The 24,794-nt window shown below is 48.5% G+C and overlaps 1 protein-coding gene across 2 annotated transcripts in view; it reads right to left on the bottom strand.

Moving 5' to 3' along the window:
- The window catches only part of HHAT (hedgehog acyltransferase), a 359,060-nt gene that overhangs the window by 10,096 nt on the left and 324,170 nt on the right, over positions 1–24,794 (bottom strand). Inside the window, exon 11 of one of the 2 annotated variants that reach the window (XM_064360345.1) lies at positions 367–2,781. In XM_064360345.1, the coding sequence (XP_064216415.1) occupies positions 2,690–2,781 (92 nt within the window). In that variant the 3' untranslated portion in view covers positions 367–2,689. Of the gene's footprint in view, positions 1–366; positions 2,782–24,794 lie in introns of those variants that run through there. The other variant, XM_064360344.1, reaches the window with a different exon arrangement.

Here is a 24,794-nt window from a genome sequence, read left to right as displayed (position 1 = left end):
CCCTGAGAAAGGCCTCAGAGAGGCTTTCTCAAAACGCGATGAGACGGTCAAGAGTATCACAGTAATTTGGCTTCTCATGTTGTCCACACTGAACCCTATTGTATGGATATATTCTGATACAGCTGCTAAAAACCAAACTCCTTATATTATGGTTAATTTACTATGTTTAGTCAATGGTTATACTATTTTAAATAAGCAAGTGAGCAGCCTCAATTTCTGTAGAGGGAAGCCACCCCCCACCCTAAATTGCTGTTCTCCCAACATATAGATTATTACTGATTTATTTTTTCTTGAGGCCTGTTGTCTTTACTAGGACAACATGTTTTCTGCTGACACCTCTAATTAATTAATCTGAAAAAATAATACCTTTCAGTCTTCCTGTGTGGTCCCAAGAATTAGCATGCCTGAGGTTTGGATGTCCTTCACGTATCTTGCTTCCCTCCTTGGGTAGCGTCTTGGCGATTGTGCTTGGAGCTCTCAGGCTTGCCCACAGAGCTAGTTGGGATCAGAGGATCCTGGGGCTGGAGCTGACCTTGGAACCTCCCAGCACTGTGCCTGAAGTTGCCCAGGGCTGATGGCACGTCCAGTGTCCTTGGCTGAACTCCTCTGTGTGCCCGGGCACCACAAGGTCTTTCATTCAGAGCAACTACAAGATTTTAGTTAATGTGCATGAGGAGAGAAGCATTATCGTTTTCATATTACAGCTGGGGAGTAGGAAGAGGTTGAGCACAACCACGGTCCTGTATAATCCACATATTAATTCATTAGCCTGAAACACAGAGCTAAACACAGTAATCATGTATTAATTCCCAAGAACCATTATGAATCACGTAATAGTTTAAAAGAAATTCAGGATTACTACTTTCAAATATATCCACTGACTCTCTTCCAAAATAGTTTAATGAATTTATAAGCCTATTTGTTTTTATATAAATGGTATATCTGGAAAAGCTCCAAACTTTTGTATTATTTATATGTACACATACATTAGACACTTCCTTATCATCATTTTTACACTCCTTTTTTTCTTAGCAAGCCCTTTCTTTCCAAGTAAACTACAGCCAAACTCCTTCTGGCTGGCCACAGATCGTGAATCAGTGTTAGTCCATGAAGGTTTACCGCGTCCATTTAGGTGCCCACTCCTCCCCCAGGCTCATTCCCTCCTTAAAACTTCCGAGCACCCTGGAATCACCGGCCCCATGTCTGTCTGTCTGTCTCTCGTTTACCGAGCGAGCTGCTGAGGCTGCTGCCAGGCAGGCCTACCTGCCCCTCTCTGACCTGTCTTTTGCTTTAGTTAACGCCTAACGTGACCACCCCAGGTAATCAGTATCTGGTCCCCTCCCATCTCTTTGCCAAGCAGAGAAGCTATGAAGAAAGACAGTGAACAAGATGGTCCTGTACTCCAGGAGTTTAAGCCTCAATGAGTTGATAACCACAGCCAAGACATAAGGGCCATGCCACGTAACAAACAGGAGGCAGCACTAGGTCCGAGTGAACCTTTCACTCAATGACAGCTTCATTCACATACTTGAGATGTTGTAAGTTCTCCTGTAATTAAATATATTATAGATTCAAATTTTAAGTTTCCTTTACCCCTCCCCACTCCAAAAATAAAATCCAAATTGAAACAGAAGTATTCTGAATTATCTACCACTTGGGGCCTTTGGTAGGCTATCCAGCATCTTTTTAGAGGATTGAATAATCAAGTTATGTGAGTTTATTTAGATTTTAAACATTTTCTTCAAACATATTCAAAATAATTCTACAAACATGTAGATTATCTACATGACAGAAAAGGTTTCATTTGAATCAAACCCAAACAACATAGACCACTAAACATTAATCACCGAGTAGGAGGATGACTTTTGGGACTTGTGTGGAGAGTGGATGAGACCCCAGGACGCCATCCTAGTAACCAGCCTGATAGCACCCATCTGTGGACAGACTATCCCGTGGTTTCTAAGTTCTGCTTCTTTATTAAGAAACTATTTGCTGTCACGTAGAGGAACTACTGTATTATACTTCTCTGCGACTCTCAGAAACAAGCACCCAAATGTGATCATCCTGCTGAGGCTCAAATCACAGGACTCCTTGGGTATGGATGCCTTAGCATTCTACAGGGCTGCTACCATCTTCTTGGACTAGGTAATTCAAAAGACAGCTGGGGCTTGGTCTCATTCCTACAGAGGGGCTGGAGCATGGAGCTCAAACCCTAGTGCTGCTTCCAGAAACACTAAAGGATGTGATGAAAGAGGTCACTCAAACATCAATGTCACTCAAATATTTTATAAATATTGACCAGCAGACAGGCTATCACTAATCAGGATGTCTGTGTCTCAGTCAAGAAATGTCCACTATATTCTATTCTTGGTTAAAGAATCCAAAGGGCTCATAGACTAGGTTCTAGACCAAAATGTCACCATGTATAGCTGGACAAGACACATTACTGCCCTGGACCCCAGCTTACTCAATAGGAAAATGATGGGTTGGAGTAGCTCTCAGAGACTGTAAATTAGCAGACTGGCTGTGAATTTTCTGTGAGAGATCCAGCTTCCAGTCTTGGAGTGAGGATATTCAACAGAAGATGAGAAGATCAAATCCCTTAGAGACTGTCCTGGAGTGAGAGGTCAGGGTGAAGTGCCATCTGCCTTGGAGGCCAGCAGCAAAGACTGGCCTGAGCCCAATAGCATTAGTCCATGGCGTAGGTCTGCGCCCAGGCAATGCCCACGTGGGAGTAGCAGTACAGGAATCCCAGGACAGAGAGGGTCACCCACGGCCAGCCTGCAGAGGGAGAACAGAGATGGGAGAGCAGTTAGAAATGCTGGGGCAGGACCTCCCACATGGGCAAACTGTCTCCTTTTGGAGTAGTTTGACAACACATGTCTCAGTTGACACATAAGACACAGGCCTCCTGGAAAGTCTTCTGTAACTAGAATTCCAGCAGTTGAGTCCTACATTCCCATCAGAGTCAGCATAAAATGAGGAGTGCACTACTGCAAATACAAACCATGTTTAGCAATAGGGCAAGCTTTTAAAGAATACATGTTTATGGCCAGGCACCTGTAATCCCAGCACTTAGAGAGGCTGAGGTAGGAGAATCACTTGAGTCCAAGAGTTGGAGACCAGCCTGGGAGACAGAGTGGGACCTCATCTCTAGAAAACAACAACAACAAAATTAGCCAGGGATGGTGGCGTGTTTCTGTAGTCCTCGCTACTTGAGAGGCCAAGGAGGAAGGATCACTTGAGACCAGGAGTTAGAGGTTATAGTGAGCTATGAATGTGCCACTGCACTCCAGCTTGGGTCACCGAGTTAGACCCTGTATTGGCTAAAAAAAAAAAAGAAGAATCCATGTTTAGAGGACTAAAGCAGTAAATAAGTGAAGAAGGAACAAAGTCCATGAGTCTAACTGAGAAAAAGCACAGTCTCACATGGCACCATAAACACGTAGGTCATGTTCCAAAATCTGTACTTTTAGACGAGTTTTTTGAAATCAGGGTATGTATCCCCCTAGAATAACATTGTGTGATTCCTGGACAAGACACAAAAATCACCATCATCATCATCACTGTTAAAAAAACAAAAAACAAAACCCGTAGTAACTGTGAAATATCATAATAGGAGCTCTGAGCCCTGGGCATCTAGGATCCCGAAGCCCAAATATAGGGTCCTCTGCCCTTCCTGGTCAGCCTCCCCGCAGGTTTCAAGAGTTCTAAGTGGTGGGGAATGGGATAGAGACACTCAGATGTGGCTTGTCCTTGGCAGTGAGAGGAAGGTACCAGCAGTCAAGAGGGAAAGGGTGCCGGGAAAGGTCAGGAGGGCCATTTGAATGGGGGCATCGCATTTCACATTTCACAGACAGCTTTATAAATTTGAATGTTTGACATTTCTTTGGAATATGGCTAGCTAGGAAGTCATTACCTTTGTCGCTGCAATTGCGCGTGTTAAAAGAATGACTGTGAAATGTAGGCATTTAAAATGAACTACATTTTTTTCCTTAAAGTCCATGAGTCCCATGGTAAATCTCAAAAAGTAGATTGAGCATTATACTGAATTTAGTGCCATTTGTAAGCATACAGAAGGGGGAGCCTAAATTAAATATTTGCTTTCAAAACTCAAAGCTTTTAGTGATTCCCTCTACAAATACTTGTCTTAGAATATCTGATGTTCTTTTTTCTTTTTTTTTTAAATTAACAGCCCTTTCTGCTGAGTATTTGTTACTTAATGATCTTCATGTCTTCTGCATGTTTCACTTATTCAAACATTTATTGGGGGCTCTGGAGAGCCAGAGATGCTGGGGAAGATGCAAGATGCCAAAATGGAAAGATCCAGTCTCGTGTCAAAGGCATTCCCACTCCAACTGGGGAAAGACACGCACACACCAGTGGGGTTTACGATCCACATGGTAAGTGCTGAATGATAGAATGCACAGAGCACATTTAAACTGGGCCACGTGGGCTGAGCAAGAGTTTGTCAGGTGGAAAGGGACAGGGACCAGGTACCAGAGAAAGACCACCTGATGTGTAACCTGACAGGCCATCCAAGGAACGGGGATCATGTGATATGGCTGGTTCACAGGGAGGAGGCAGGCAAACGGTGGTAGGAATAGGAAGGAGGCTGCGGGAAGCCCCCGGGGATGATTACAGGCTCTCTTCTTGCTAGATCAACCATTAGCTGCCATGAGTATTAATACATCATGGGAAGTCACGGAGGCATAGTGGTACGTGTGCAGGCTCTCAACTGGGACGAGTTCAAATTCTGGCTCTGCCACTTGCCCGCTGTGGAACCTTGAGCAAGTGAATGAATCTCAAATGAAAAACTAGGGATAAAGCAACTTACTGAATAGTGTCCTTACGAGGATTGAATGAAATGATGTAAAGACTTGCACGGCACCTGGCATATCGTGGGAACTATAAAAAGGTAGCAGTGATAATGGTGAGAGGGCACAGAAGTCTCCACCAAGACTACAGTGACAACAGGGAAATCACGCTCTGGTCTTCCTTGTGCCTTAGCCTGGCTTTCCACGGTGTTCTCCCAGGCCCTGCAGGAAAGAGAGGTGAGGGCAGCAGAGGACCTCTGGCAGCCTGGCTCCAGGACCGCCCCATAGCTCCATCTCCTGCTAGACAGCCAGTATGTGTCCTGTGGCTGCCATAACAACTTATCAAACTTAGTGAATTGAAACAACAGACATGTATTCTCTCTGGGTTCTGGAGGCCAGAAGTCTGAAATCAAGGTGTTAGCAGGAACCGTTCCTCACCTCTTCCAGCTTCTGGTGGCTCCTAGGATCCCTTGGCTTATGGCAGCATCACTGCCTCCATTTTCACAGTGCCTTCTTCCCTCTGTCCCCTACTCTCCTTATAAGGGCACCAATCAATCATTGGATTTAAAGGCTACCCCAAATCCAGGAGGATTTTCTCTCAAGATGCCTGACAAGTTATATCCATAAAGAACCTATTCCCAAATAAAGTCACATTCTGAGGTGCCAGGTAGACATGAGTTTGTGGAGAAACACTATCAGGTACTTTCCCAGAGCTTCCAGATGGACGCATCCTGCTGGAGGCTTCAGAGCTCTCATCACTGCGGCTCAGGCACAGATGCCAGGGGACTGGTCAATGCCTGCTCCCTGGTGAGTTCAGGGAGCAGGATGAGGGGAGTGGGCTTTGGACACAGGAAGCACTCCTGGACTTCAGCTGTGTTTGGGGTGAGGCATCAGCAGTGTTTGGTAAACATGGAACTCAGAGGCCAGCTATGAAGATGGGCCAGTGGGGACGTTTCATTTACCCAGTGCTAGGCCTGGGGCATTGAACAGCTCTGCTTGGCACTCACAGCTATCAAGTGACACCTGTGAAAGCTTCCACCTAACACACAGGCCTGTAAGGCAGACTGTCCCCAAGGCTGCACAGACGTGTTTAGCATGGGCCATGGCTAGGTTCTGAAAATTCTCCCCATTCTTACTATATATGCCATCCAGAGAGGCGGCTAGATAGCACTTAGGAGACTTACAATCCTGACCAACCTATGAGACCCTGGCAGAGCCTCAGTTTTCCCATCTACACAATGAGAGCTCAGGATGATTTTTTAAAAGCATGCAAATACAATAAGATCACAGATGTAGTAGTGCTTTTGATAAGTGTTTTAGAAATATAACAGATTAATATATTAATCTGATTAACCTGATATTTCTGTTACATACACACAGCTTACTGGACTTTTTAACGCACACACATTCCTACAGGCAGTAGACCTGGTGTGTCAAGGGCTCCTTACCCTTCCTGACCTCAGAAGTAAGATCTGTGATGACAGAATCATCATGAATGGCAATTCCAAATGAAGTGACACGCTGAGGTACCAGGTACACATGAATTCTGGGAGGAATACTATTTATCCCAGTCCAGGCAGGTACTTTCCCTGAGCTTCCAGATGGACTCATCCTGCCTGGAGGCTTTTAGAGCTCTCATCACTGTGGCTCAGACGCACAGGCCAGGGGACTGGTCAACATGTCCTCAGGGAGAGAAAGATTCTACATGTCACCCTGCAGCACTACTCAGCCAATACTTCACCAGCACTTGCTATATGCCTGGCCCTGTCCTAGGTATTGACATCTCTCTCTTGTCGGCGGTCTGTAGGCACAACACACAGGCCTGTAAGGAAGCACTGATGTGCCCTGCTAAGTGCACTGCTAAGCAAGCACTGATGTGGCCCGAGGGGGCGGGCGGAGGGGGGGCGCTTGGGGCAGAGCCTCATCTTCATCAGCGGCTCTAATAACAACGTAAGACTGGAAAGCAAAGGGGAGAGGATGTCATTCTGGCAACATTCCGAGGGCTGCTATGCTGCACAGTCATGCAGGCTTAGTCATTAACAAAAAAGATGGTGTCAAAAGGGTTCTGTCCCGACAAACTCTGACTTCCTCTTCCTGCAGTCCTCTCCTGCCAGCCCCAAGCACCACTCCCCACTGGATATTCTCCTTCTGGGCTCTCCCTTCTCCACCAGGAGTGAGACTCCCAACCCCCATTTCTTTCATGCCACATCCCCCAACACACACACACACACACACACACTCTCTCTCTCTCTCTCTCTCTCTCTCTCTCTCTCTCTCTCTCTCTGTGTCTCTCTCTCTCTCTCTCTCCCTCTCCCTCCCTCCCCCCATTAATGTGGCTCATACTGCCTGGTGGACAGTATGCTGTTTGTCAAAGGAGAAGATACTTCTTAAGAGTGTACTTTAGGGCTGATTCCCCCTACATACTCTGCACACTCAGGGCTGCTCCCCAGAATCAATGATACGTGTAATTTCCTGCTGGGCTTTTGATATCTGGATCTAACAAGATCTAAACAGGTGATCAGTTTTAGCAGATCACACTAGGCAGCATCAAAGATGTTACGAACAGGTTTCTAGAAAATCAGACAACAGTTGCAAGAGATTGGATGGTACAGTTAATAAGGTAGATTATTTGACAGATACAGCTAAATGCAGATAAGTAGGATGTATAGCACGATAGATTCAATTAAGAGGACCAATGTAGGCGGCACAATAGCTGGAGTTAATAGGATGTGGGTGGTTGTATATGACATTGCTAATAGGGCATCAGTGAGCTGTATAATAAGTACAGCTAATGAGAAACAGGTAAGCGGGAGATGGCTGAAGCAAAGAGAAGGCCAGCAGTGTAACTTTACTTGGAGTTATTATGGCTGGGCAATTCTCTGAGCAATTACATCAGTCTGAAGGGAATAGAAGGCCTTAAGCTTGATACTGATGGAAAAGAACATCATCACACAGGGCCATGTGAAGTCAAAGGGCATGTTTTCTGTAAAGGGAAGGGATAATCAGAACAAAAAGCAGGTCCAATAAAAAAGCTTAGCTACTCGGGCGACTGAGGCAGGAGAATGGTTTGAACCCAGGAGGCGGAGGTTGCAGTGAGCCAAGATCATGCCATTACGCTCCAGGCCAGGCGACAGTGTGAGATTCTGTCTCAAAAATAAATAAATACACACATACATACTTAAAAAATGAAAAAAAAAAAAAAAGGTTACGTGAAATGGTGCAGCCGCTGTGGAAAACAGTATGGAGGCACCTCCAAAAATTAACCCTGGAATTACCACACACATATCTGTAGTAGTCCATTCGCACGCTGCTAATAAAGACATACCGAAGACTGGGTAGTCATAAAGAAAGAGAGGTTTAATGGACTCACAGTTCCACATGGCTGGGGGGGCCTCACAATCACGGTGGAAGGCGGAGGAGGAGCAAGGGCATGTCTTACATGGTGGCAGGCAAGAAAGCGTGTGCAGGAGAACTGCCCTTTACACAACCGTCAGATCTCATAAAACTTATTCACTATCAAGAGAACGGCACAAGGAAGCCCACCCCCATGATTCAATTACCTCCCACCAGGTCCCTCCCACGACCATGGGGATTATGGGAGCTATAATTCAAACGAGATTTGGGTGGGGACACAGCCAAACCATGTCAGTATCCGAAGGAAATGATGCAGAAACCAGAAGAGGTATTTGTATACCACATTCATGGTAAAACTAGTCACAATGGCCAAAAGGTGGAAGCAACCCGAGTATCCATCAACAAATGAATGGATAAGCAGAAAGGAAGGAATTCTGACACGCGCCACTGTCAAATTCAGTAAAATAGGCTGGACACAAAAGAATACTATATGGGTCAATTTCTATTAAATATGTAGAATAGCCAAATTCAGAGACACAAAGTAGAATGATGGCTGCCAGGGGCTCAAAGGAGAGAGGAGATGAGAAGGTAGTGTTTAATGGGTATAAAGTTTCAGTTTTGGAAGATGAAAAAAATCCCAGAGACAGATGGTGGTGATGACTGCATGACAGTATGGTACTTAATGACACCTACAAATGGCTAAAAAGGTAAATTTTATGTTACGTGTAATTTACCACCACCACAATAAAACTATGCTGAGTGAAGAAGCCCTTGGCAAAATAATTCAGTATGTATTATTTCTATAGAATGAACACTTATTTATAGTTACAGAAAGCATATTGAGGGTTGCCTGAGGCTGGGCAGAGACGGACTGCACAGGGGTCCTGGGGATCTTTTGGGATGATGATGATGTTTTGCATCTTTTTTATTTTTTTTATTTTTTTTTTAGACGGAGTTTTGCTCTTGTTACCCAGGCTGGTGTGCAATGGCGCGATCTCGGCTCACCGCAACCTCCGCCTCCTGGGTTCAGTCAATTCTCCTGCCTCAGCCTCCTGAGTAGCTGGGATTACAGGCACGCACCACCGTGTCCAGCTGATTTTTTGTATTTTTAGTAGAGACGGGGTTTCACCATGTTGACCAGGATGATCTCAATCTCCTGACCTCGTGATCCGCCCGCCTTGGCCTCCCAAAGTGCTGGGATTACAGGCGTGAGCCACCGCGCCCGGCCGATGTTTTGCATCTTGATTGTGAGAATGATTTCAAGGGTGTATACAACTGGCAAAATTCAGCCAATTGTATACCTTGAATGAGTGCACTTACTGTTTCTCAATGAGGTTGGCATTTCAAAAGTTTAAAGGCGACACTGGGATGTTAGCAAGCCATGGACTTGCAGCGTTAACCGTAGCTAAGCATTGCAATGTCCACATCACCTCACAAAGGCTCTTTATGCCCCAGGGTGTTCAGACAAAAGGTGCAGGAAAACAGAATTTATTTTTAAAATGATGATGGCAGCCCGGGTGCAGTGGCTCAGGTCTGTAATCCCGGCACTTTGGGAAAGTGAGGTGGCCAGATCACTTGAGGCCAGGAGTTCAAGACCAGCTTGGCAAACATGGCAAAACCCCATCTCTACTAAAAAGACAAAAATTAGCAGAGTATGGTGGTCCGCACCTGTGATCACAGCTACTCAGGAGGCTGAGGCACGACAATCACTTTAACCCGGGAGGCGAAGGTTGCAGTGAGCCAAGATTGCACCACTGCACCTCTAGCCTGGCAACAGAGTGAGCCTCTGTCTAAAAAACATATATATAAACTGATGATGGACCTTCAGTCCTTCATCTTCCTAGGGGGAAGGGGACTTGTAGTGTATAGGACGAAACACTGGGCTTCCCCAATCATGCCTTCTTCCCCTGGGGCCTCTGAGGAGCAGGAGGACCAGAAGAGCTTTCTGAACGATGCAGCTGCATTCAGCAGTGGAAAGGCAGGCTGCTGCTGCTGAATCGGTGCAAATTCCCATCCCGAGGAAGACATCAATCTGTCCTAATGGGAGATGAGTTAATTGAGTTGCTGCATTGTGTCTGAGCCATCAATCACACCATCAGAGGCTCACTTGGCTGTCAGGCTGGGCAGCACTCCCGAGCCTGTGACCGCCATCTTGTCGCTAACAGGGCTTTTTCAAAGGCCACATCCTACTGGTGCCCATTTTTAGAAGAAAATGGCTGATGGCCAGCACATGAACACACCTCAGGGAAGGCTTCTTCCTAGTCACCCAGCACTACCGTCCCTGGAACATGCAAACAGTCTACAAAGAATATGCAATCTATTACACCGTTTACAAAGAATACACAATCTTAGTTAATTCTTACTACACTCTGAGGTAGAAATTAGTATTCTCATTTTAAGAGGGAGAAACTGTGGCTCAGAAAGGTCAATAACTTGTCATAGAACACACAGCAAGCAGATTCTCAAACTTTGGTTTTGGTGTCAATCCGACAGTGATATTCTTGCTTGAAACCACATTGTCTCACAGAGGCCCAGAGTTCACATCCCAAGCCCAGGGTGTCAGGTTGAGTCCTGTGTGGAAAACAGTCTGAATGATGTCTGTCCCGTAGTTTTTTAAATCCCCCATTATCCACAATTGAAGCACTAATACTGCCTTAGCTTCCTCCTTCCTTCCACCAAGGCAACCTAGAGGCTCCAGTACCCGACCGCCCGCTGTCCCTCCAGTGCCCCACCGCCCACTGTCCCTCCAGTGCCCGACCGCCCGCTGTCCCTGCAGTGCCCCACCGCCCACTGTCCCTCCAGTGCCCGACCGCCCGCTGTCCCTGCAGTGCCCCACCGCCCGCTGTCCCTCCAGTGCCCCACCGCCCGCCGTCCCTCCAGTGCCCGACCGCCCACTGTCCCTCCAGTGCCCGACCGCCCGCCGTCCCTCCAGTGCCCGACCGCCCGCTGTCCCTCCAGTGTCCCACCGCCCGCTGTCCCTCCAGTGTCCCACCGCCCGCTGTCCCTCCAGTACCCGACCGCCCGCTGTCCCTCCAGTACCCGACCGCCCGCTGTCCCTCCAGTGCCCCACCGCCCACTGTCCCTCCAGTGCCCGACCGCCCGCCGTCCCTCCAGTGCCCGACCGCCCGCTGTCCCTCCAGTGTCCCACCGCCCACTGTCCCTCCAGTGTCCCACCGCCCGCTGTCCCTCCAGTACCCGACCGCCCGCTGTCCCTCCAGTACCCGACCGCCCGCTGTCCCTCCAGTACCCGACCGCCCGCTGTCCCTCCAGTACCCCACCGCCCGCTGTCCCTCCAGTACCCGACCGCCCGCTGTCCCTCCAGTGCTCCACCGCCCGCTGTCCCTCCAGTACCCCACCGCCCGCTGTCCCTCCAGTACCCGACCGCCCGCTGTCCCTCCAGTGCTCCACCGCCCGCTGTCCCTCCAGTACCCGACCGCCCGCTGTCCCTCCAGTGCTCCACCGCCCGCTGTCCCTCCAGTACCCCACCGCCCGCTGTCCCTCCAGTACCCGACCGCCCGCTGTCCCTCCAGTACCCGACCGCCCGCTGTCCCTCCAGTGCCCGACCGCCCGCTGTCCCTCCAGTGCCCGACCGCCCGCTGTCCCTCCAGTGCCCGACCGCCCGCTGTCCCTCCAGTGCCCCACCGCCCGCTGTCCCTCCAGTGTCCCACCGCCCGCTGTCCCTCCAGTGCCCCACCGCCCGCTGTCCCTCCAGTGCCCCACCGCCCGCTGTCCCTCCAGTGTCCCACCGCCCGCTGTCCCTCCAGTACCCCACCGCCCGCTGTCCCTCCAGTGTCCCACCGCCCGCTGTCCCTCCAGTGCCCCACCGCCCGCTGTCCCTCCAGTGCTCCACCGCCCGCTGTCCCTCCAGTACCCTACCGCCCGCTGTCCCTCCAGTGTCCCACCGCCCGCTGTCCCTCCAGTGTCCCACCGCCCGCTGTCCCTCCAGTGCCCCACCGCCCACTGTCCCTCTGGCTCATCCACAGCTCAGTCATCACCTTGCTGGTGACACATGCTGAAGAGCAATGTGACTTTCCCAGCTTGACTCTAAGGTCCTTACAGCTGAACTGATAGATTCTAACTTTCTGGTCCCACGGAGCAACGTCTCCTAGTGACGCAAAACCATTCTAAGAAAGGAAAGAGAAGAGATTCCCAATACTCTTAAGAACTACCAGGTTGTAAAGAAAACAAGATTCACCTCCTAAGATAAACTCTTCTTGAGTTTGTCCCAAAGCCTAAGTCTGCAAATGGGAAAGATGTATTAGGTTGGGGCAAAAGTAATTGTGGTTTTTTCCACTTCTTTCCATGACAAAACCTCAACTACTTTTGCACCAACCTAATATGATTATTAAGTGCCACTAACATATCCATCCATGTCCCTGGGGTGCAGTGTGCACATGTCACAGCCCACATGGCCATCCTGGTTAAGACCAACATGAGGCTGATGAATTTCAACCTCCAGAGGGTTTGCTAATGGACTTAGCTCCGAGAAGGATCTATCCAATGGGGAAGCGGAATGAAGGGAAAGAGGTGACTCCAGGAGATGCTGCCAAAGAGGGATTTATAAGACTTGGTGACTGATGAATTTGGGGGCCTCTCTCACTGACCCTGACCATAGCCTCAGTGTGTGCCCTCAAGGCTGACACTCAGCTGGTCTGCATCAGAAAGACTATACCTGACATTAAAAGAATGGGCTGGGTGCAGTGGCTTATGCCTGTAATCCCAGCACTTTGGGAGGCCAAGGCAGGTGGAGCACAAGGTCAGGAGATCGAGACCATCCTGGCCAACATGGTCAAACACTGTCTTTACTAAAATACAAAAAATTAGCTGGGCATGTTGGCACATGCCTGTAGTCCCAGCTACTTGGGAGGCTGAGGCAGGAGAATCACTTGAACCCAGGCGGCAGAGGTTGCAGTGAGCCGAGATCGAGCCACTGGACTCCAGCCTGGGCAACAGAGCAAGATTCTGTCTCAAAAAAAATAAAATAAAATAAAAGATTTGCTATCCTAGAGTAACAGCCGTGGTCCTGGACTCTCCCTCATGACTTGTCCTCTGCTACAAAAAGAGAGATCACATGTGGCTCTGCAGGGGTCTCAAGGCCCTGCTCCTGCACTTGGCCACCCTCTCTTTGGATCCGCTGATCCGTGCCTGTGCCCTACCATTTATTAGATATTCTGAATATCGGCCCCCAGTCTGATATACGTAGTGCTCTGCTTTGGTGGTATTCTCTATTTTGAGGCCACTGGGGGATGAGTGCTTCTTTCCTTAAAGAACTGACTCACGCACCAGACCCTAGCCCTAGGGTGCTGACGCCGATGTGGAAACACACTGGCCCTGCCCTGCCACTCTCTGCACCATCCCACCAGCTTCATAACCATCATTTCATTAATTATTCAGAATGACTTTATGCACTGCTGCCTTCATTCAACGAGCTGGCTCTGACAGCACTTATGTTTAACCATGTTCAGATCTGATGCAGGAAATGAGAAGGGGCCTTGGCAGCTGTATTTAAATCTTATTCACTCCAGCAGTTGCAGCCTGCAGATATCATGGAGTCATTCATCAAATGGCCCTGAGCCTGCAGACCTTCCTCCAGAGCTAAATTTAGAAGTTTAATCTTAATAAGCCTATGGGGAAGGAGCCTTTTCCCTTCAGAGGGCTGGTTCCCTTATCAAAAGATACACAAGAGCAAAGCTGCCCCAGGCTTCTGAGCCTATAAGCCATTGGGTCTAACTCCAAACACAGGGGGAAATGGACAGAAGCTTTGAAGAACAGGCTTTTGCTACTTTAAGGTTCTAATAATAGTAATTCCTTATCCTCACAGAATTTACACACCTGGGACCCAACTCAGGTGTTCAAACCTCACAGTTTTTTCATTTTTTTCCAAAAATGCTCAGCTGTCACTTTCACATCCTCTCATGAGAAAGGACTAGATGGTTGTCATCTGTTCGAAATTGAAGCAGGAAATTCCAGAACAGCGAGTCTTGATCAGAACCACCTGGAGGACAGGCTTAAGTGCAGACTACAGGGCCCCACCCCACGGTTTCTGATCCAGTGGGGCTAGGACAGGCCTGAGAATCTGCATGTCTAGCAAGTTCCCAGGTGATATGGATACCGCTTGTCTGAGAACCACACTTTGGGAACTACTGTTGCAGGGGAATGTGCAGAGGGAAGGGCTTTCTACTAACCTGGGCACTCACGCATGGAGCACAGGAGACATTTAGTGAGCATTACACGTTGCTTGGCTGGGTACATCCCACATTCTCACAACCACCTCATCGGACCGGCGTCACCAGCTCCATTTAGTAGATACGGAAACTAAAGGTCAGAGAAGTCTCTTTCTCAAGGTCTAAACGCTCACTGGACGTTAGAACTCAGGGCTGTGTGACTCCAAAGTGCACTTGGCCACTGAAGCTCAGAAAGCAGCAGCTTGCTTCAGACCACATGGTCAACACTCCTGGCTGGGATTCCTTTAATTCCTTGGTCTCCAAATCTCACTCATGCCCCTACTCCAGGCACCCAAAGTAATAGGGAGGGAGGAGCTTCAGGATGGTGTTTTCAGACCTCAGCTATCACTCAGTCACTTGGTCCCCCCATCTCCTGGGGCCGCCCTTCCTCATCTTTGTGGTGGGAGACAGAGAAAGCACGGATGAGCATGTTCCCCCTGCCTGCATGATCCTTTATTAAAACTGTTATAGCCACAATTATATGGCCCTTGCCATGGGCTGAGCCTGCATGGGGATTTGGCAAGGAGAGAGAGGAAGGGGCAGCTGGGACCACCCCCAGGAGCTTCCTCCATTCTGACCAAGAGACCACCGCTGGGAGCTTCGGGCACATTTTAACCCGCACAAACGGTGGTCTTTAATAAATCACATTGTTCACAGTCAATTTCACATCCTGATGAGGCCAACGTCTACCGCATTTTTCATCCTTCCCTGACTCCCGATCCAAGCCCTGCAGACAAGCACTTACTAAAGCACTCACTTCCATGAAGTAAAATCATTCCACATGACACGCAGGGAGCGGGAGAACCAGCCGGAGCCGTTTTCCTTACCCTGACAGCACAAGCAGCAGGGGTGCTGAAAAAAACACACATTTCCTCTCTCCAGGGCAACTGGGTGGGGGACCCGCTTTCCAGAGAACCACCCACTGTAGCGGTTGCTACTCCCCTAACTCGGGGCGCTGGGGCGAGAGGCTGCACAGTCGGAACACACTTGCCCGGCTGTTTCTCTTCTTTAACCTGTGTTTTCATTCTAGCCCAATTAGGGCTGTTGTGCATTATTAATTCATGACCACACTATAAAACACAGCGGATGCTGCCCAGCAAATGAGCTCGTGGAGGCCACTTTCCTGAAACAGGGATGGCATATGCCATGAGTCAGGCTTTTTGTCAACGGCCTTGACAACCACTCACCCACATCTGTATTTATGAAGCACCCACTATGTGCTTAGCATTCAGACAGGAAGCCTGGATTCTTGCCATAGGCACAGTCTGCATCTTCATTTAGGCCTTTTGCGAAGGTGCCACCTTCGCACAGTGTGCTGAGGACACACTCTGGGGCCGCCACACTCCTCCGCTACACCTTATTTTCAGATCTACAGCTCTGGGATCCAATTGTGCAGATGACAGAGATAGGATTTCCAAAAACTAGGTAGGTTGGGGGATGAGCTGATACTACTAAGCCAAAATTGACCAAGACAGAAACAGCTGAACTTGGCAGGTTTTGTTTTTTAATCCAACTATACAAACGTGGAGTGGCCGAGGTGTGGGAACACGGTGTGGGAGGAGTGGTCGATGGATGAAGTAATAGCTACCTGGAAACGCTAAGACTCTGCAGAAGAGAAGACGGCTGCTGCACATACATAAAAGTCTACCTCAGAAGAGGATGCCAGGAGGTCTGCGCACCCTCAGGAGCAGGGCCGGGCGGAAAGGGACACGCCGGGAGGAAAAGGGCACTTGAGCCAGCCCTTGGACATCAAAACAGGCTCGAGAGACAGCTTCCTCGGGCGGGGGCAGGACGGTGTGTGGGCTGGAACACGAGGGAGGAGATTCCTCATTTGACGGGAGGTAGAATCAGGTCTGGGGGCCTGTGAACCTGCCCTCTTTCTTCCCACCCCGCTGGAACCAGGGCACGCATGGGAAAATGCTCGGCGAATAAACAAAGACGAGACTGAAGAAACAGTATTGCTGACTTCAGAGTACCCTTCTCAAGACTATCAGATCCCTGCTTCAGGCCATCAGAAATAATAGTTGTGGCAAAGCCCCCATCGAGACCACATCCTGTACGCACATGGCCCTTGTTTTCCAAGCCTGTGCAATACAAAGTCAGTTGACGGAGGTGCCCACAGTCTAGGCATCCTCTACACTTGCACAAGTGCCCGGGAGAAGAGGCACCTGGTGCGCACTGGCCCCGAACACCTGGGCTTGCCAACAGAGGGAAGGACAGGAATGCACTCCACGCACCCCCTCTCCTGCCACCACCAAATGAAAATGCCAGAAAGGGCTGGAAGGGAAAGGAAAGAGCGACGCCTAACCTACGTGAACATCTCAAAGCTGATGTCAGCAGACGCTTCTGACGTGTTCTTTTCCTAAAGCAGTTGTGGAATAAAGGATTCCAAATTGCTTGACTTGAATTTCTGAGCAAAGAACAGAATGATGAAACCAAGTTCCCAGGGGCAGCAGCCGCTGCTCTAACTGCTCTTCCCAGAGCTCTCAGAAACCACGACGAGCTGGGAATGCCGGCCACTGCTCTGAAAGGGGAAGGAAATGTTCCTGCCTGTCAAAGGTGGCTTGTTCTTACCTTGATGCTCCCACCGTGTTTGCAGAAGTCTATCTTGCTCATCAACACTCTGAAGATTGGGACTGGTTGAAAGCTGGAGGTACCGTGGAGCAAGAGCTTTTCTGCAAATCATCTTCCAGCAGCTGCTGCTCTTCATCCAGGAGTGGGGCTGGGCTGTCCAGAGACAACCCCGCTGTCTCCCCTGCTCCTCCTGCCCGGCCCAGGGCAGGCCGGGCTGTGCCTGCGATGCAGTAGCTGGCTGTGGAGGTGTTTCTCCTGAAGGATCCTGAGGCCGCAGGTTTGGTCTCACTAGTGCTGGTTTTAACCACCTGAGCTGCCTTTTTCAAAAGGAACTTGACGAAAGCACAGAACAGTTCTGAGATTAGTTCGGGAAAAAAAACGTGGCTCTAACATTCACAAATGGAAAAGGCATCTCATCTCCTAGGTCCTGTACAAGGAGGGACGTGGGGAACACAGGTAGGGGCGTCCAAGCTCAGGGATGCTGTAATGGTGGCGCTGTCCACATCTCCCCCTGCAGCCAGCCAGCCGGAGGGGAAGCAGCTTGCCATGCCTTGGGAGCACAGTACATTTAGGGGGTCCTGGGCACCCAGAGGAGGCAGCACAGAGAGCCCCACGAGGGTGGCAGGGAATCTGAGGCCCCGTTTTGCTAAAGTGTGAGAGAGCTGCGCAGGGATGGGGCAAGGCCTCTTATATCACTGCTCAGGAGAGAGAAAAGGAATACAGAAGACCCCACATCTCCACCCTTCCCCCATCAAACCACATGGAAACCCTGGCAACCAGGGGTTCTGCTGGGGGTGAGCGGAGAGGCGCTGGGCTGTCTCACACCATAGCTGCTCCTCCTGGTGTGACCCACTTCCCCTGCAGGAGCGTAAGGCTATGGAGCCGTCAGAGAGCAGGGGATGAACACGGCTGCTGGCCCTGGAGAGGAGCCAAGGTCACTGCTGCTGTCATCTCAGGCCACATGGGAAACAAGAGGCCCATGGGACAGGTTGCGGGGTGGGATGTGTGCTCAGCCTGAGAGTAAGCACATGCGTGACTCTGGACTCCAGCGAGGTTGACCGGTTCCAAGTGCCATGCTGTACAAGTGACACCGTCACACAGAAGCCACTTCCTGGAGGTCTAGAAGGGCTCCACATAGGGACATGAAGATAAATAAAAGTGTAGCCTGGACAAAGGCCATGAGGTCACCTGGAAAGGGAAATGGACTTAGTGTATGTCACTCCAGAAGACAGAACCTAGACCAACAGATGGAAGGGACAGGAGATGCATTTTGGCCACTATCAAAAGGAACATGGACCATTTAGAGCCTCCTAACTGAAAGTGGGCATCTTCCTTGGCATCACTCAGCATCTGGGCAGTTTAGGCAGCTCTCTGTTGGGAAGGCATCCATTGGGGACATCTGCCTCTAAGCGACGGTGGGACTAGATGACCCCATGAAGGTCCCTTCTAAGACATTATAAAATGTAAGTCTTCTAATCATCTTCCCTCCCCGCAGAAAGTCAGTCCAAGGAATGAGCCAAAAGACCGCCGCAGAAGCAGGGAGAGGAGGGGCGTTTGTCTGTAGCTGGAGCAGAAGGCAGTGTTCTAGCAAGCTGTGGAAACGAGAGGGAAAATGGCAAATTTTTAATGACATGCTCATGAGCATATTTACCTGACATATAAAGTGACTCAGATACTTTTTCTCCACTTTGATTACAGAGAAAGATGTTTTTGCACCTTACAGACCCGCTCTAAAGGAACACTGTGTTCCCAGCATCGACGGCAGGTCTGTCTGGGACAGCAGGCAAGTCCTGGTGGGTGCTCCCAACCCAGGTTGGGATGGGTGCCCCTGCTTCCCCACCAAGAGTCCCTCTCGCAGCAGCCCTGCTCACCAGGTTGCCTATATTTCCTGACGCTTTGCAGGAGCTAACAGGGAAGCGTTTCCTCTTCACCGGCTGATCTGCTCACAATCAAACTCCAGTAACCAATTGTCTACAGGGTCCGAGGAGACAAGACGGGGTGCCATTGACGTGGATTAGGGAAGCAGCCAATCACGGCAGCAGGATCTCAGCGATTGCGATAGTCACTAACGAGGCATTAGCACCTTCCCTGCCTTCTCCACGCTTTCTGTTCAGGCAGCCGGAGTGGCAGACAGGCCAGGTATCCTTTGGGAAACTTTTCCCAGCTATTTATTCTCTTCCTGGTAATCTTTACATGGGGTTAATTGCTGGCCTCCAGGGAAGGGGCCTCAGCGGCCGCAGCTTCTGGCTGGTTATGTTTGTGACCTCAGAGCACGATATTTACATGACGAAATCCTTGCAGAGTTTCCAGATGCTTCTTTGGTTGTGGGTCAATTCGGGACGTGGAACCAGCCTCCTTCAATGGGCTTCCTCTGACTCTGTCTACAAGCGTCAGCCCTATGGCTTGGATCTGGACTTCTCCCCATCTGTGTTCCAAAAACCGGAGCTTGAGGTGATGTCTGAAGAACGAACTGTGACAGTTCCAGCGCCCCTGGTACAACTCTGACGTCCTCCTTGGGAGTCCTGACCTGCGCCCTTGGAACCCTTCCCGATGCAGAGCCTCCCACCTCCATCCTGGGGCTGGCGCGTACTCATTCCACGGGAAAGATACAGCTCTGTTCTTGCCGTTTGGCTGGGAACAATCTGATCTGAAGATAAACTAACCATCATGCGACTGTCAGCATTCAACACTTATTGGGCTCCTACTATATATACAGAGCAGTAGGCCAAGTGCTAGGATACCACAGATTGAAAGGCTGCCTTTCGGTTAGGGAGGCAAGAATCTGATGTAAAACCAGTGTGCTTCCTGATGTTAAATAATAAAATAATAAAAGAAGAAGCCCAGTGTGTTTCCTGGTGGCTTAATGAATGGTTCATTCAACATTTATTATGCCTTTTCTGTGTGCTGGGCACTATGCCAAGAGCCAGGGCACCTGGGATGGGAGAACTGGCCTCTGCCCTTAGAGGAGGGAGGCACCAGGCGTTCCTGACGTGGGTTCCAGAACACTGAGAGCCGGCGGAGAGGACACAGGAGCAGACAGGGCTAAGGACATGTGGAAACGGGGACTGCTTGATTCTATTGGTCGCTAGTGCAGGAACGGGAAAGGCCAACCACGCCCCACCGTCCAACCACGCCTCACTATTCCACTGTCCCAGGCACACACCTTCTGGTGGTTTCCATCCTCCACGAAGATTCTCCCTCAACAAGCAGAAGGCCTGCCCTCCAGCTCCTGCCCCAGCACCTCGGCTGCTGTGACCTCCAGCAAGACTGAGAAAAGATGTTTTTTCAGAAAACGTAATCTTTCTTTTTGACCAGATAATGCACAATATAAAATATAAAATGCACCAAAAGGTAGGCAGGGAAAAGGAACTCTCCCCCCGCTCCTCTATCTAATCCCTCAATTCCTCTCCCTGTGGGCATCTTCTCTTCCCATTTCCTTGTTTATCCTCCCACAGATACTGTATGCACAGAGGAACACACACATTTTTAAATGGTATTTAACTTTTTTTGAGACAGGGTCTCGCTCTATCATCCAGGCTACAGTGCAGTGGTGCAATCTCAGCTCACTATAAATTATAGGCTTGCTTCAGGCCCACGGGCCTCTAGCTCATTCCAAAACCTCACCATGCCCCACAACACATTATAAGCAAAGAAGGGCTCCAAGGCTTATCTTGTCTAAACTAATAACTATGCAGGGATATCCAGCTGATCTAGAAAGAGATTAAATATATCTTCTATCCAAGAGCTTCCAAATGCTCTGATTAAGAGCTTGAGTTGGATCTGAATCCCTTTAAATGTATTTATAATTGGCTAAATTCCAAAGCTGCAAACAAAAGGCCCTTGTATTATGTTTGCTCTTTTAATGAAAAGAAAAAATAATCAGACTATGCTCCCAAAAATGCACCTATAATTCAACCCTTTTTATGAATGACCTTTAAAAATGTCAGCATGCTTTCTAGGGTGCAGAACCACAAGGAGAAAGGAATAAGATGTCCTACCTCCTTAGTTGGGGCCGGTTTTAGGAGCCAGAATTCCCAGCCACAGACAGTGAAAAGAGCCCTGCTCTCGGACTGAGGAGTCCTGAGCCCCATCAACTGTTAGCTCTGTACACCAGCTTCTCTGAGCCTCTTGCTTTCTTGTCTTTAAAACCAGGATTATCAATCCCTACTCACAAAACCATGATGATAATAAGAGCCATTTGATTCTCCATTTATTCAACATGATTCAAGAATGGGAAATAGTAAGAAACCCAATCTCAGCAGCAAACTTGAGCTGTTTCAGAGCAGTGTTCAATATGCCAGTCCTTGGCGTCGTGCCATATGGGCAAGATGAACAGGTTTTTTTCCCCTTTCTACTGGGGAAGCAGGGGGAAAACTATGGCAAGAATGTTCTTTGACATCTGTCAACTATAAATTCAAAAAGCTTTCCTTATGCCTAACACTTGTCATTGAACAAGCACATGTCCGATGCTAAATGACTTGAGTAGCCTATGCAGGATGGAGGCACAAACCCTGACGATACTCTCCTTGCAAAAACACCTTGCTGTTTTATTGTTTTTAACTTCCAAATAAGCTGCTGCCGTATAAACCTATGACCCCTTCCACACTATCGGGTTTGTCGGGAGCGTGATTTCTGTCATACTGACCTGGATCCCCAATCTAACACTCCAACAGCCTGCTTCCCCGTTACCTGTAAGTGGGACATGCTAGTTAACAACACACAGCACAGGTCAAGGTTGTTCTTCACTCTGATCGCCATGTGGCTACTGCCAGAGATGACATAAAACCTTTAGGCAGACACGGCGTGGGCAGTGTCATGGCTCCAGGCAGCCAGCGCATCCTCACACCGGGAGCCATACTGCATCACTCCACTACCTGAGGGTCATATAGCTCTATCTCAGTCATGGCGACGTTAGGTCCCAACACTACCAACCATTGCTGCATTCTGTGTGACCGACACTGTGCCAGGTTACTTTGGTCTGACCCACTCAGGCTTCTCCAGTTTACTTTTTAGGAGCTGATGTGGAGCCACGGCTTATTTTGTGAAGATGAGTCTCTATTCCTAGCTCACTTAGACAAAGGAAGTAAAAGGGGATCCGGGGTGCGCTGAGTGGTCAGAGGGGAGCCAGAATGACATTCCAAACCCCATCTGAAGACAGCCATGTGTCTGAGAATAGTTCCCATTTATTACATACAGAGTTGAATATATAGCCAAATTTATGCTAAATATCCCTTCTCCCCTCTTGAAGTATTTGCTGAGGCCAAGAATCTACAGCTGGGCCGATTCCAAGGATTTGACTTACTAGAAGCTGTTTTCATATATACCAATTGGGTTATTTAACACAAAATTCAACAGCGCTAGATGCCTGAGTCTGAATAAATTATAGAATCATTATGCTGGGAAGGGCCTGTTTTTAAAAGGCTCAATCCTGGTGTCACTTGAACTGAACCACAAATTCCCTGAACATTTCTGTATGCAGTCATGTTAACTCAAATGCTCATGAAACAACCGACTTTTGCATTTTGCATAATGCACATTCAGACCTCCATGCAATTTTCAAATTAATCCTGCATTACGTAGTAACACACATGCATACATACACCCACTCATTTCTCTATAGGACAGATAAATCCTCACCTGGGGGAAAACAATAACTGCTGGAGAATGCGCATAATCAATCAGCTTGTGGGGCTTTAACCGTAAGTGTATATAAATTTAGGGTCTTGGGTTAATAACCAAATAGCACTGAATAAGCAGACTGGATAAGAAGGAAAAGATTTAAGACCTCCACCAATGAGTAAGGAACTCAGAGCTGTGCAACAGCTTAACGCAGAAGAAAAGAAACAAAATGCTGCAAAGACGGAAAGAACTTGCTCCATCGCTCCCTCCCCAAGTATACTGCTGGGGAGAACGGACCCGAGAAATAAATGCACGGCTTCCAGTCTCCTTCCGCTGAACGCGTGCTGCTGTATGTTCACACCAGGCCTCGAGGATCAGCAAGGCAGCACCCGATTCACTTGAACATTTTTATCTGTGGCTGTTCCGCAGATTCTCTATGCAAAAGTGGCTCAGACATTGAGACTGATGCCATCACACCGCACCGGGAGGGTGATTACTCAAATAATGAGGTTTTCTGGAGATAGTGGGGATCCAAGCCATTCCAAACCAGCTTCAACAAAGAGAAGGGCAAGCGGCTTTGGTTTTTACTGGTGAGGGTCAGGCCAGTGGTTGGGTTTGCTTGGTTTGAACTTCCCGCCAGCTCCCAGGGAAGGAGCAGGTCCGTTTTCCTACAGGCTCACCCAGAGGTGGGACACATGAAAACAGAGCTGTCAGCAGTCAAGCATCAGAAATGGAGCCAGACTCCTTACTCCAATTTGCCATTGCGGATTTAAAATCCCACTCTGAAATGTACCTACTATGTGACTTGACCTAAAACTGCCTCCTCAGCAATAAAAGGTGCATAGCATTGAAAAAAAACGACATTACGCAGGTTAAAGGAAATTGGTCCAGTGCCTAGACATAACAGATGTTCAACAATTGTTTCTGAATCTGGAAATTTAAGAAGAAAAATCTGTTTCCTCCACGTACTTTCACATTTACCCTTGACTTTTCGTTCTTGTGAAAACCAGAAAGAGGTCCTTAGCTCTGGCAAGTTTCTAACTCCTTGCCAGAGATAATGCCAGATATAAGGGGTGAGGGTAGAGAAGGAGAAGGAGGGGTTACAGGGCTGGAGGTGGTGGGAAGCAGGGAGGGTGGTGGTCGGGGTACCGCACAAAGCAATTCCCCAAAATGTGTCACATGACGCGTCTGTCTGAGGCAGCTCTGCTGGTCACAGTGGAGAGATAGGCATCCTGGCCGGAGGAAAAATGGCCCCAGTGGAATGGGGAAAAGAATCAAACGGTAGGTCTTATAGGTTAAATCGTGTTCCCCCAAAGAGATGTGTAAGTCATCACTCTTAGTACCTCAGAATGTAATGTTATTTCGAAGTAGGGTCTCTGCAGATGTAGTGAAGTTAAAATGAGGTCACCTTCAGTGAGGGTAGACCCTAAACCTAATTAAGACCGGTGTCCTCATCAGAAGAGAAAAGACAGACAGAGACAGACAGGAGTGATGTAGCTAGCAGCCAAAGAACACAAAAAGAGCAAGGGAGAGTCAAGGCAGGATTCCACCGAGTCTCCAAGAGAGAATGCACTTCCGACGCTTGGATTATGGACTTCAAGCCTCCAGAACTGGGAGAGAACACGTTTCTGTTACCTAAGCCCTCCAGTTTGCGGTCCTTGCCACGGCAGCTCGAGGAAGCTAATACAGTGGGAAGAAATCATCCATTATTGCATCTCTTTTTTCTTTGAAGATTTTAGTGTATAATTTTACTCAAAATTGGAATAGCTGGGGATGTTTTTTATTTTAAAATAAATTACAGATCTTCATTTATTGTCAACTAGCCTTCAATTTCTCAGATTTTAAACACACAATGAGAAGATATTTTATATAAAAATATCTAGAGTTTCAGTTCGTAATCATTTTTATACTCCATGGTTAATACTGTAGTGCATTTGTAAACAGAAGATAAAGAAGTATTTCTGCTAGATCTGTAAGCAAAAAGAAAATCCTAGCAGTGATTACCTCTGGGTTATGGGACTATAGGTCATTTTCTTCCTTTTCTGTTATTTTCAAATTTTCCATAGTGTGATAAAATGTTGGCAAAAGAAATACAGTTTTTCTTTCCAAGAGATACTGTAATTTTCATAAGAGCAAGGAATAGGATTCAGTGTGTTCTTGCCTTATGGGCTTTTGTGTTGACTTTTAATCCTAGCGCCCAGGGAGA

Source organism: Aotus nancymaae, unplaced genomic scaffold, assembly GCF_030222135.1.
Source record: "Aotus nancymaae isolate 86718 unplaced genomic scaffold, 86718_ANA_hifiasm-v0.15.2.pri h1tg000039l, whole genome shotgun sequence".
Classification (NCBI taxonomy): Eukaryota; Metazoa; Chordata; class Mammalia; order Primates; family Aotidae; genus Aotus; species Aotus nancymaae.
This window is presented reverse-complemented; position numbering and strand designations above follow the sequence as displayed.